At 40.1% G+C, this 13942-nt stretch overlaps 2 protein-coding genes and 1 non-coding gene across 3 annotated transcripts; 1 reads left to right on the top strand and 2 right to left on the bottom strand.

Annotated features, from left to right (window-relative positions):
• Positions 1–3040: 3040 nt before the first annotated feature.
• LOC120084171 lies at positions 3041–3502 on the bottom strand. Its single transcript, XM_039040066.1, has one exon. The coding sequence runs from the start codon at positions 3500–3502 to the stop codon at positions 3041–3043; it is 462 nt and encodes a 153-aa protein (XP_038895994.1).
• A 2428-nt stretch (positions 3503–5930) lies between these two features.
• Positions 5931–7707, bottom strand: LOC120084173. The gene is made up of 3 exons (XM_039040067.1): positions 7315–7707; positions 6775–7012; positions 5931–6637 (listed from the first exon to the last, which is right to left on the bottom strand). The coding sequence occupies exons 1-3, from the start codon at positions 7705–7707 to the stop codon at positions 5931–5933; spliced, it is 1338 nt and encodes a 445-aa protein (XP_038895995.1).
• Positions 7708–7723: 16 nt separating this feature from the next.
• LOC120084288 lies at positions 7724–7827 on the top strand. The gene has a single exon (XR_005483652.1). It is a non-coding gene; the product is annotated as a small nucleolar RNA R71 (small nucleolar RNA).
• The last annotated feature ends 6115 nt before the right edge of the window (positions 7828–13942 follow it).

Here is a 13942-nt window from a genome sequence, read left to right on the forward strand (position 1 = left end):
CTTAATTGATCATGTGTATTCTATTTTTGTCACATATATTCTTTGCGCGTTATGTAAAATTAAAATTAGGACGCAATCTCTTCCGCAATGGGTACGTCGTGTATCTTTCAATTGGTATCAGAGTGTGTGTTTCCGTCCTAATTTTAATTTTTCAAACGTATACAGAATAATGGTGGGTTATTATTCTATATAATTATATGTTGAATGAGGTTTGCTCATTTGGATGCTTTTAGGATTGGTTTTAGATTTTTTACTATTCATTAAAGATTCGATACGTAAAGGGCCTGTTTGTTTGGGCAATCTTTTTATAAACCATCTGTTGGGGTTGATGCCCTGAATCTCGTAGGGTTCCTGTAGTTTGTAAACATCTGTATAAACAAAAAATTTGATGATTTATAATATGAAATATTTTATCCACTTCAGTCTATTGAAAATAATTAGTATTTTAGGTTTGCATTTACATAAACCAATAAACTAAGATCCTGGTTATCATTATAACTTAGCGATGTATGTGGAGACATACAAGTGGATGTGCTTTTAAGTGATAACCTAAATGGTCTGTAGTATATGGATAAAAGAGGGAAACCTTATCCTGGTGATGCTACGAGTGTGGCCCACTTTGTAGGTGTTACAAGTGTTTGTAAAGTGCTACAAATGGTCTGATCCTGACCATTCGTGTATTAGACATGCGAGCAGGGATACTCTTATATAAAGAGTTTATATAAGACAGACCACGAAATGTTTGGTCTTGTTATATAACGTTGTTCATGACAGAGACTTTCATTTCACTAGGATGACCATAGGTAACATGACCTTTAATCCTGAGTGAGTTTGTGAACTCCTGTCTATGAGGGCGGTCCGTTTGATTTGCATGGGTGCAAGTGGCCAGATTGCCGACTCAAACCTACCACTTTGGTGGATTCACCTGATTTGGGGAGCCCACTCCTTCCCCAAGCAGGTGTGAAGTAAGTAAGAACCGTCCTTAACGCATCTTCTAATTGGCTTGGCGTTGGCTGCTCTAAGATGCGATTTCCTTCCGCGTCTGGATTACTGTCAATGTTGAACACTTCGTTTATTTTGTCTGCTGAGAAGAGCACTAACACCCCGTCAACAAAAGTTGTGTTCTTCTCCATATCAAACTCACTATTGTAGAACATGCTGACGAGGTTGGGCTAGATACGGGTGTGCCCAACGCAGAACTTATTCCACCCCAATGCATTTATTGTCTCAGTTATGTAAATTGGTAGTGGGCGGCGTTCGAGAAAGAAGCCCTTCTCTACGAGTATGTCATTAAATTGACGCTTTCTTCCCGAGATCTTCTTAGGTAACGCGTCAATTACCTTGCATTTTCCTGCCGCATGCTCTTTTGTTTCCCTTTCCAGTTCTCTTAGTTCATTCTCCAATTCCCTTTGGAGATCCGTCTTCCTTCGCCCTTGCCTTGCAGGCTAGTAGTTTTCCAATTCCTACTCTAGTACATCGTGCCTTGAGCTGTTTTCATGCGTTGCACCTTCAGGTCCGGATGCAGATTGCTCATCTTCTTCTTCCTCCAATATCAATCTTCTTTTTCTTGTTACTCTTTTTTATTTTAAAGGCCCTTCATTCACGTCGGATGGACGTGGTTGAGACGTGTCAGGGCCAATTCTCCCTTCTCTATTTTCTTCTTCCCTTTCTTCTTCTTCTTCTAATTCCTCTTCAAGCATCATAGCATACCGCTCCGCTTCGTCTAACTCAAGTGATGCGTTAGGTGGGTCTGAACGCATCACCTGCTCTTCCTCTTGGCTTTGATTAAGGGACACCAAGATCGCACCAAAAACCTCTTGCTTGTTCAGTCGAGCCAATTCTGCCAACTCTTCAAAATTGCTTTCTAACGCAGGACTGTCAGAGGGTGGTATGGGCGGAGTAAATGGAGGGGTGCCCACTAGGGTATGAGGCATCCCAGGAGAAGATATGAGGATGGGCGAATGAGGTGGTTGGCTCGACGCGTTTGATTCCACTGGATAAATGGTGGCCAAGGGCACGATAGAAAATGGAGGTGGTGGACGCACAGCTGGTGACGGTGCGTTGTGAACGTATGCTGTGAGTGGATTATGCGTTGCACCCACCATAGTCATGTTAGGGATGACTGGTGGTGGAGCAGGCTTGGTGTAGGGTTTGGAGGCGGTCGTAGATGACGGACGCGTCCTTGGTTTTGCAGGTGTATTGGCCCTTGGCTTGGGGGTAGTTTTGGGTTTTGGTTGAGGGGTTTTAGGTTTAGGTTGAGGGATCTTTGCCGAAGGGGTAACGATGCCTTTGGAGGCTTTGGAATGGAGTTTCGTGGGGGCTGTGGAAGGTTTCGAAACAGACGGCCGCTAGGAAGAGGTGGCTCCGCCGTGTGTGGGTTTGGTTTAGGTGAGGGTTTGGTGGTTTTTCTAGGGCTCAGGGGAGGCGAAATCAAAATAGAGGACAAGGAATAGAAGTTTATCGGTGAGTCGTTTCCAAAGCTCACGGTCTGGTTCTGGCTATCTGAGGCGAACGACATTGTGACCGGAGAAGCTCGAGCAAATCAGAAGCGAGGGAAATGGAGAGGTTAGGTTTTTTTTTTTCTTTTTGTTTTAGAGAGCTCAAGAGTGAAAATGAAGAAGAAGAAAACTTTAAATCGTTAGGTCCTTTTATAGGCTAAGAGAGGGTTAGTGGCTGACGTCAGGCCACGCCTGACGTTTGTAATAAATGTAAAGTTGAAGGGACGTCTCGGTTATCTAAATACTCGAGTGTTTTTGTGTTCTCGAGATGCGTCCCTTCAACTGGGCCATGCGTTAGACTTGCGTCTAATGCGTCCGTTATTCCTAACTCGATTATACACAAATTTTAAAGAAAAACAAACAAGTTTCCAACTTTTACAAAAGCAAAAACAAAGAACAATCTTAAAACAACCAAACAAATAAATCAACAAACTCAAATGCATCGTAAAATACAGAATGCAAAAAGATAAGGATAGAGGAAGCGTCCTTGGAATATATGGCAATGCAAACGCAGGGATACTTCTACGCGGGCCTCAATTGGCTTAGCGTAGTACAAGAGATGACTTTTGACATTCCAGTCCATCTTCAAAGTAAGGGTTCACTCTCTGGTCGTTTACTTTGAATGCGTTGGTGCCATCTTCTCGCGTTATTTCCACAGTTCCATATGGAAAGATTGTCTTAATGATAAAGAGTCCTGACCACCTGGATTTTAATTTTCCTAGAAACAAACGCAGACGTGAATTGAACAATAGAGCTTTTTGGCCAATAACAAGTTCTTTCTTACTGATGTGTTGGTCATGCCAACGCTTTATCTTTTCTTTGTACAACTGGTTGTTCTCGTTCGTGTTCAATCGCCACTCCTCGAGCTCGTTGAGTTGAAGTTTGCGTTGAGCACCCGCAGTGTCCAAGTTCATGTTTAACTTCTTAACTGCACAAAATGCCTTGTGCTCCAACTCTAAAGGTAAATGACAGGCTTTTCCAAATATAAGAGAGTATGGAGACATACCTATAGGAGTTTTGTAAGCAATCCTGTAGGCCCAGAGCGCTTCATCCAACCTCTGTGCCCAATCCTTCCACGTTGCATTGACAACTTTCTCCAGGATAGACTTGATTTCTCGATTTGATACTTCCGCTTGACCGTTTGTTTGTGGGTGCTAAGCAGTGGCGATTTGTGCCTGACAATATATTTTGCAAGTAATTTAGAAATTATGCGATTAATGAAGTGCGTACCTTCGTCGGTTATCAGGGCTTTTGGCGTTCCATAGCGTGTAAAGATGTTCCTAATAAGAAACTTAGATACAGTAGATGCATCATTCCTAGCACAGGCTACTGCTTCTACCCACTTAGATACATAATCTACTGCAAGCAGGATGTACTGTTGGCCACAGGATAGGGGAAAAGGTCCCATAAAATTTATGCCCCAAGCATCAAATAGTTCAACTTCGAAAATATTATTCAACGGTATTGCATCCCTTGAATAAATATTCCCAGTGCGTTGACAGGGGTCACATTTTCAAACAAACTCCCTCGCGTCTTTAAAGAGGGTGGGCCAAAAGTATCCGCTTTGAAGAACCTTCGCTGCAGTTCTTTGCCCACCGAAATGCCCTCCGTATGGAGAGTCATGACACTCAACTAATATGCGTTGTGTCTCCTCCTCTGGAATACATCGACGCATTATGGAGTCAGGACCTTATTTATCTCGAAATAGTTTGTCCCAAAAATAAAACTTGCTGTCATGAATTAACCGTTTCTTTTGCTAAGAGTTGAAGTTCTTAGGGAATTGTTTGGAGGTTAAATAATTGACTACGTCCGCATACCAAGGTTCCCTGCCTTTAACTCTAAACAGGCTTTCATCAGGAAATGCGTCCTTGATTTCACTTTCTTGGGCTTGCATTTCTTGATTCTCTAGCCTGGACAGGTGGTCAACCACCTGATTTTCTGTTCCCTTTCTGTCTTGGATATCAATATCAAACTCCTGTAGCAGCAGCACCTATCTTATAAACTTTGGCTTCGCGTCCTTTTTGCTCATCAGGAATTTTATGGCTGCGTGGTCGGTGTATATGGTGGCTGACGCACCAACTAAGTAAGATCGAAACTTTTCAATGTCGAACACTACAGCCAACAGTTCTTTTTCAGTAGTGGTGTAGTGTTCCTGAGAGTCATTTAGTGTTTTGGACGCGTAGGAGATGGAGTGTATCAGATTACCCTTCTTCTGCCCTAACATTGTTCCTACTGCTGCATCACTCACGTCGCACATGAGAATAAAGCACTGCGTCCAATACGGTGCTATTAGTACTAGAGCTGTCGTCAACGCATACTTCAAGGTTTCAAACACATTAGTGCAGTCTTATTAAAGTCATAGGGCCGGTTCGCCTCTAGTAATGCGCTCAGAGGTCACACAATCTGAGAGAATCCTCTAACGAACCGTCTATAGAAGCTGACATGTCCTAGAAAACTTCGTAAAGTTTTAACATTTGATGGTGGTGGAAGTTTTGCTATGACATCGATTTTGGCTTCATCTACTTCCAAGCCAGCCTTAGATATTTTGTGACCTAAGATAATTCCTTCAGTCACCATGAAGTGACATTTCTCCCAATTTAGTACCATGTTTGTTTCCTTGCATCGAGCGAGGACGGCCTCCAAATTATCTAGGCATGACTGGAATGAGTATCCAAAGACTGAAAAATTGTCCATGAAGACTTCAACGGTCTTTTCTAGGAAGTCAGAGAAGATAGCCATCATACATCTTTGAAATGTCCCAGGTGCGTTACACAGCCCAAAGGGCATACGTCTGAATGCAAATGTTCCAAAGGGACAAGTAAACGTAGTCTTCTCCTGATCTTCCGAATCTATCAGAATCTGGTTGTAACCAGAGTATCCATCGAGAAAGCAATAAAATTCTTTGCCCCCAAGTCTATCAAGCATTTGATCAATGAAAGGAAGGGGGAAGTGATCTTTCTTAGTTGTTGCGTAGAGTTTCCTGTAATCCATAGAGATACGCCAGCCCGTGACAGTCCTCGAGGGTATAAGTTCGTTATTGTTGTTGACTATCACGGTCGTTCCCCCTTTCTTGGGAAAGCATTAGACTGGACTTACCCAGCTACTGTCGGATATAGGATAAATAACTCCCGCGTCCAACTATTTTAGAATTTCTTTCTTAACCACTTCTTTCATTATGGGGTTCAGCCTTCTTTGAGGCTCGATTGACCCCGACATCCCTTCTTCTAGCCTAATCTTATGCATTCAATAAGATGGACTAATGCCTCGGATATCCGCAAGTGTCCAACCTATTGCACGCTTGTGCTTTTTCAGCATCTGTAAGAGAGATTGTTCATTAGGCTCTGTGAGATTTGCAGAAATGATCACAGGTAAAGTGTTGTTGGTTCCAAGGAACGCATATTTCAAGTGTCTAGGTAACTGTTTAAACTCGAGTTATGGTGGTTCTTCAAGTGATGGACGCGTTAGTTTTGTCCGTTGCTCACTCAGACTTGGCGGCTCTGATTCTTTCAAGTTTTCCTCCAACGCGAGGACCTCACATACATAAGTCTCTTCTTCAGGAAACTCAATACTGTTTAGTTGACAATCTTCACTATCTGGGAACTTTAATGCGTTGAGCACATTAAACTTCACCTTCTCATTGTCCACGTGCATAGTTAATTCGCCTTTATGCATGTCAATTAAAACTTTCCCAGTAGCTAAGAAGGGGCGTCCAAGGATAATTGGTACCTCCCTATCTGCTTCATAGTCCAAGATAATAAAGTCTGCTGGGAATATGAGATTGTCAACCTTCACTAGAACGTCTTCAATCTTCCCTTCTGGGTACTTAATTGTTCTATCAGCGAGCTGAAGAGTAACAGAAGTAGGTTGTGCTTCGTCAATCCCCAATTTCTTAAAAATTGAAAGTGGCATAAGATTAATGTTGGCTCCTAGATCGCACAACGCATGACCCACATTCAATCCTCCTATCGAACAAGGAACTGTGAAGCTCCTAGGGTCTTTCTGCTTCTTTGGTAGACTATTGCTTACTAACGCGTTACACTCCTTCTTTAGCGCTATTACTTCCTTCTCACTAACTCTTCTCTTCTTTGTCAAAATGTCCTTAAAAAAATTGACATATGTTGACATCTGCTCCAAAGCCTCTATCAGTGGAATGTTGATATGCAGTTGCTTTAGGAGCTCAGAAAGCGCTTGAATTGTTGTTCATCATTTTTCTTCATCAGACGCCTAGGAAATGGTGCGTTCAAAGTCACTTTAGGCTTTCCCGCGTTGGACGTACTGGGTTCTGAATGGCTTCTAGTCTCGGGCATTCTTTCTTCCTGATCCATTGAACGTGTGATGCATTCTTTCAAAGGACTGCTATTTCTTGAATTCATTCTTCTTTCTTCAAGAGCTCTTCCACTTCGCAACGTCACCACGTGACATTGCTCCTTTCCATTATTGTTCCCAGGTATTTCAGTATTGCTAGGTAGAACTCCAGGCTGCCTGTTTTTCAACTCACTCGTTATCTGCCCTCCCTGGATTTCCAAGTTTCTGATAGATTACGCCTGGCTTTTCAACAACACGTCATTCTGGGCTATGTACTCCTTCAATAGATTCTCAAGCGGAGATCCTGAGCTCGATGCCTGTCCTTCTTTATTAAAGGGTTGCTGATGTTGTTAATGCGTTTGTTGAAATGAAAACGGTGGTCCATTCCTTTGTTTGTGGTTCAGCCCTGGGTGGTGCTCCTAATGATTTCCTCCTGTCCAAGAAAAATTCGGATGGTTTCTCCATCCAGGATTATATGTATTAGAGAATGGGTTATTTTTATGAAACATACTAACTGAGGGTTTTGTGGACATTCAGCATAGGAGTGAGGATCTCCACAGCCCACACAGCTAACCATGGGCTGCCCAAACGCCTCTATTTGAATCACCTTCTGTTGATTTGATACGTTTCCCAGCGTTATGTTCTGTAGAAGGCTGGTCATCATAGCCACTTGAGCAAAAAGTGTGGCTATTGCGTTGGAATCGATAAAATTAACGTTCTGAGATCCCTTCTTCCTGTCAGCTCCTCCATCATACGTATCATCCACCCATTCCATATTGTGTTTAGCAATGCGGTCTAGTATCTCTTTAGCCTCAGTGTAAGATTTGTCCATTAGTCCACCAGCTGCTACTACGTCTGCTGCCATCTGCGATGCTCTATTCAGTCCTCCATAAAACGTCTCCATTTAGATAGTTAGAGGTAGTCCATGGTTCGGGCAATTCTTGACCAAGCCCTTAAAACGCTCTCATGCGGTGCTTAAGGTCTCAGCATCTTCTTGTTCAAAGTTCATAATCTCTCGACGCCTTCTCGCATTGGTGGTAGGTGGGAAGTATTTTTACATAAATTTTTCCACCAACTTCTCCCAAGTGGTGATTTCACCAGGCTCTAGTGAGCTCACCCATTGTTTTGCATCATCACGCAAAGAATAGGGAAACAAGGATAGCCTGATCGCCTCTGAGGTGATTCTAGGAATCACAAATGAATTACATGTTTCCAGGAAATGTTTCATGTGGGCGTGAGGATCTTCACCACGACCACCCTCAAATTTTCCAGCAGATTGGAGCATTTTGAGCATAATAGATTTCATCTCGAACCTGGTTCCATCTGGCATTGGGTATATGATTCCTGGAGAGAAATCATACAGTACAGGGGACGCGTACTCCCTCATGGGACGCGTGCTGCCTGTCTCTTATACACATCTAGATGTGTATAAGAGACAGGCGTAAGGATCTTCACCACGATCACCCCCAAATTTTCCAGCAGTCTGGAGCATTTGAAGCATTACAGATTTCATCTCAAATATTGTCCCATCTGGCGTTGGATATATTATCCCTAGTGAGAAATCATACAACACAGGAGATGCATACTCCCTCATGGGACACGTGCTGCTATTCGCCATCAGGATTAGATTCTTTGCAGCATGAGCTAGTTGTTGATTTTCCTGTTCTTCCGCCATTGCTCGTTACCTGTTCTATTGTCTGAGAAATTGCTGGCTCAACCTTCGACGACGGTTGGATCGGTTCCTAGGCCGGAAGGTCCTTTCAATCTCGGGGTGGTATCTGAGTTCAAGAGTGCTCTCCCTGCTCATAAACGTTCACAAGCTTAAGCTTAACTCGTGATTCTCCCTCGACCGAAGTGTTCCTACACAGATACAAATGAAATTTCTGGTTAGTTTTGTTTCTGAATCCCCAGCAATGACGCCAAAAACTTGTTCGTTGCTATCGTGATTTACTCTAGGAGTGTATTGTATAAAATAAATTCGAGAAATAATTTCTAAGTATAAGTTATGCGTTTATACTTCGATGCGTTTAAATAATTGTAACGCGTTAGGGCGTTAGATATATGCACAGATGCACACAACTCCTACTAATGAAGTTCAAGGTTTCCTAAACCAGACCCAAGTATAAAGTTAATTTAGGTTTCTGATAAGTCCAGGGTCGAACTCAGGGATTCAGTTAACCAAACGCAGACCTCGTGTTGTATCTACTGTAGGGGTTTTCCTAAATAAATGTGAAAAATGTATTATTTACACTAAATTGTTGTGCTTGTGCAAGAAGATACAAAAGAGTTGAGTGGTGATTGATGGATCATGCGAAAATAGAGTTTAAGGTAAGTGGACGCATCGGTCTAAGATGAGTGTACACAATTAGGATGTGATGTGAATGAGATGGGATGATTTGCTTATCTTTTGTTTATGTGTTAGACTTTGTTCAACATTTCTCAACGTGAATAACATACAAAGTCTATCTCTAGGATGCATGCGTCTAACACAAAATGCAATAGACACCAGTAAGTCTATCTCTAGCTGTGTTAAGTATCCTACTTAATGCAGCTTAGTTATTCTTTCGAACAATCTAAGTTAAAGATGCTTTTACCAATTTGTCAAGTTGGCTTGAGCTTTAGAATGAAATTATGCATAAAGTATTAATGCATTCAACATAAACAAGAAATAAACAATGGCAAATATGATGGATCAAACATATGAATTTTATAAAGAAACGGAGTCTTTACAAAAGCAATATTTAATCAAATGGAATGAAAGTGATAAATGAGAAGAAAGAAACTGAGTCAAGCCAAAGAATACAATTTCTTGTATTTCTTTGGCTCAATCTCATTGTGTACAATCACTTGTTTAAGAATTGGATGAAGTGTCTTTCTCAAGATTAGCTTCCTCCACTCCCTGACCCGCGGTGGTGGTAGTTCTCAACCCTTCTGATCTTCTAGCACCACAGTATAACCTTTACAGAACTAGAATTATGACTACAATATATAGAGAGTAAGGATCTTTATAATTTCCGAACTCCTTAACTCTTGAGGGACTTCATCTATTTATAGGCGTTGGTCATGTTCACTTGGTGAATGGGCAGCATTATAGTTTATGTCCTGGTCAGCATTAAAGTCCATGCCCTGATTAGCCGCCTGACTCTCGGAAGCTTTTCAGACGCCGCCTGCTGTGTGGAAGCTTTTCAAACGGCACCTGCTGCAGGTGCCTATACTTGCAAGTGGTGATGTAACACAATCAGTCCGGAGCAATGAATCTTCTCTGCGTTGAACTCCCTCCGACGCATGTCCCATGCGTTAAAGCTTTTCCTGCAGCACTTGTCTAATGCGTTAGCGTTAATTCTTGCGTTGAAATCCTGCATTACAATGCGTTGGTACCACGATATTTAGTAATAAAACTTCTTTTGCATGAATTTGCTAATGTTTGAATAAATCCATGCATTTCTTCTAAAAATGAGGAGAATTTATCATTAAAAATCTTAGTTGTTCCAATTTGAGAGCAAAGATAACTTGTATTTCTATAAGTTATCAATGACATGCTGCTGGTCAGGAGTTCCAAAGAGGAGTTGAGGCAAGTTAAAATGCTTCTAAAGAAATAGTTTCATATGAAAGACCTAGGAGAATCAAGAAGAATTTTAGGCATTGAGATTGAAAGAGACAGAAAACAGAGCAAATTGCAAGTGAGTCAATCAGAATATTGTGGAAAAATATTGCAAAGGTTCAAAATGGAGGGTGCTAAACTAGTTGGCACTCCACTTACATCTCACTTCAAGCTTTCAGCAGCAAATAGTCCAAAAAGTACAAAAAAAGAGCACATAAACCATATGAAGGTCGTTCCCTATTCCCAAGCAGTGGGATCTCTGATGTACCTAATGACTTCTACCAAACCAGATTTGTCCTATGCTACAAGTATGGTCAGTAGGTACATGGCAAACCCTAGTAAACGACATTGGGAAGCAGTCAAGTGGATACTGAGTATCTATGTTCATCAAAGGAAGTAAAAGTCTTGTATAGACAGAATGAGCCATCCAATGATGAAGTGTATGGTAATGTAGACACAGATTAGTAGGGGATTTAGACAAAAGGCACTCACTATCAGACTATGTTTTCCTATGAGGAAACAATTTGATAAGCTGGAAAGATAGTTTGCAGCCTGTTGTGGCCCTTTCCATAACAGAGGCTTATTGCACTGTTTGAGGCTGTGAAAGAAGGTTTGTGGCTGAAAGGTCTACTAAACGATTTTGGCATTACACAAACAAAGATCAAAATATATTGTGATAACCAGAGCACAATCTACTTATCTAAAAACCAATAGTTTCACAGCAGAACCAAGCACATTGACATTAAATACCATTTTATCAGACAGAAGATTGAGAAAAGGGAAGTTGAGGTAGGAAGATTCATACCTTAGACAATGCAGCTGATATGCTAACCAAAACAGTTCCACTAAGCAAGCTTGGCCGATGCTTGGACCTTCTCAGGTTCGAGTTACCTGAAAAATGTTAGCTCAAGTCAGCTCAACAAGTAAAGAGGGAAAAGTACTCTAGATGCTTGCAAAGGTGGAGATTGTTACATAAAGAACCGAAGACAAGAAAACAAGATTGCAGGCAGTTGAACCGTTGTCATCTTCTTTCTGTTATAGTGTCGTAACCTCTAGAGCTTCATTGTTGACCATTGCACCTATGTATATAAAGAAAAATGCATGTGAGAATAACGTAAGAAAATAAGAAAAAGAGAGAGAGAGAGAGAGAGAGAGCAAGGTATTCATTCTGTAATAACTTTGAAGAAGAAGTGATAAAAGAGACCCTCCCGATTTACACAGTGGACGTAGGCCTTTGGCCGAACCACTTAAAATCTTGTGTTCTTTCTTTCTAACAATACGATCGTTTAGCATTTACTTAAGTATCGTTTACAGTGTACATGATCGTTTAGCTCTGCATCCAATAGTCTATACGATCGTCTAGCTCTTCAGCTATCGTCTATACGATCGTTTAGCTCCAATCAATTGTCGTCTAACGCTTCGTTCTATTGTTTACATAATTGAACTATCGTTTAGTTCTTGGAGCTTTGTCTACACGATTGAACTGCCATCAGGTAAACGACAGAAGAGTTTTCGAGCCTCGAGCATACAGCCTCCCCTAACTCTTGAATTGTACTTAACCATTAAATCTGAGTAATTTGGGATTGTAAACGAGAAGATCTTAGTTACCTAAGACAACAGATATTGTCAGTGTCTATCTAAGATAGACAGTGATAGAGTTCTATAATTGCCTATCTAAGATAGACAAAGATAAAATACTATCATTGTCTATCTGAAATAAACTGCGATAGACTTCAATGAGTGAATTTTTAAAGGATGGTTGACTTAAATGAATCATAGAGTTTTATCATTTAAGGATTTTACTTAGAAGAGGGTGGACGTAATTGCAATGAATGTATGATGTACAATCAAGAAAACAATCATGGTCTATATTTAGTGATAAACAATGTTGCAACTATCTACATCGACACTGATAGTCATCTATCTAAATCCATCTAGATGCCATAATTTATATACACAGTGATAGAAACAGATAGACGACTGTCTGTGTCTATCTACTGATTTTATCGCTAAAGTTCACCTACCTGTATCAGAAGATAGAGTCAAATAGACACTATCTGCTATCACTGATAGTTTTTGTGCTTCTTCCAATTTTATGACTATCACTGATATATAACGACTTAAGAGTAAGGTACTATTGAAAACATTACAACTCGAGGACAAAATAAATAAGAAATTATCATTCATAAATTCTAATGTCAATCCATTAGTCTATACATGTATTACAATGGAAAAATAATGATTACATCATTTGATTAATTGATTGAAGTTTGAAAGTCCTACTATTGTAACCTTTGCTATTACAACGAGTACATTTTGATGAAATTTCAAATTCACCTATAGATGGAATTCTTTGTTTTCTAAGTCTTTCAGCTTGACGTTTAACAATAGAAGGTAATGTTTTCATGACATCATCTTCAACTCTATAATCCAAATGAACTCCAACAGGTCAAACACAACCATTGTATGTTGCTGACAATGTTCTTCTATTATAAAAGTTAGTTATATAAAAATAGGTATCAAAATTAAGCATTCGGATAACAACAAGTGCATATGCACATGGAATTTTCTCAAAATCTCATACTCGATAATTGCAACATCCCAAGTCTAGCTTCACTTTGAACTGTTTATCTCCATCCATTATCTTGTATTTAGTGTTGCTAATGAGATCAACCTAATAGATGAATACGAGAAAGGTAATTAATATCAACAAGTATTCAAGCAAAAAGGTAATCACCGTCTATCTAAGATAGACACTTTACATACTTGTCTATTTGAGTCTATCTATTGATAACTTCGAATTTAGATAGGTAGAGATTGAGTATATCAGTGTCTATCTAGGATAGACAGTGATAGTCCTCTATTAGATAGACAGTGATAGTCCACTATCAGTATTTATCTGAGATAGATAGTGATAAATAGATAATAAGAAAAAGACAAAATTATTACCAAAAAACTTTTTAACTTTTCATGTTCTCGTCATAATATATTCTCATCCCAAGAAGTCAAAGGAGTTTTCATTGCAAAAGCAATTTTACTTCAATCATAAAACCACTTTTGCAATATATCTTTGATTGAACTAAGCAAGCTAGCCATGGGTAATTCTCTAGCATCCTTAAAAACTGAGTTTATACTTTCTGCAACATTCGATGTCATCATTCCATACCTTCTTTTTCGTGAATATGCCCGAAACCACCTCTCAAACCCAACACTACCAAGATAACTTCCAATATTTGGATAGATTGATTCCATGCATCTCATGTGGTACTCAAAGTCATCAATAGTGTAGGCATTAACACAACCAAAGAAATAATTATCAAGCAATGGATCTTTAAAATGAAGTTTCAAGTTTCTTAAAAGATGATATATGCCACATAGTACTTAACATTAGCAAATACTCTTAACACTCCTTTAGGAATGCTAAGATGCCTATCTGAAACAATGACTAAATTCTCTATTCCCCAAAACTACTTCGTATGTTTTCAAAAAACCATATCCATGATGCGTCAGTTTCAGAATCTACAATACCGAATGCAAA

Source organism: Benincasa hispida, chromosome 8 (genome assembly GCF_009727055.1).
Source record: "Benincasa hispida cultivar B227 chromosome 8, ASM972705v1, whole genome shotgun sequence".
In the NCBI taxonomy this organism is placed as follows: domain Eukaryota; kingdom Viridiplantae; phylum Streptophyta; class Magnoliopsida; order Cucurbitales; family Cucurbitaceae; genus Benincasa; species Benincasa hispida.

Excerpts from the sequence above, each read along its gene's own strand:
- LOC120084173 (XM_039040067.1), bottom strand. The coding sequence starts at position 7,707 with ATGGAGACGTTTTATGGAGGACTGAATAGAGCATCGCAGATGGCAGCA. Across the intron at positions 7,013-7,314 it reads GTCCACAAAACCCTCAGTTA|GGAGGGCAGATAACGAGTGA; the intron begins GTATGTTTCATA and ends TTGGAAATCCAG. Across the intron at positions 6,638-6,774 it reads TAGAAGCCATTCAGAACCCA|AGGCTTTGGAGCAGATGTCA; the intron begins GTACGTCCAACG and ends TTCCACTGATAG.
- LOC120084171 (XM_039040066.1), bottom strand. The coding sequence starts at position 3,502 with ATGTCTCCATACTCTCTTATATTTGGAAAAGCCTGTCATTTACCTTTA.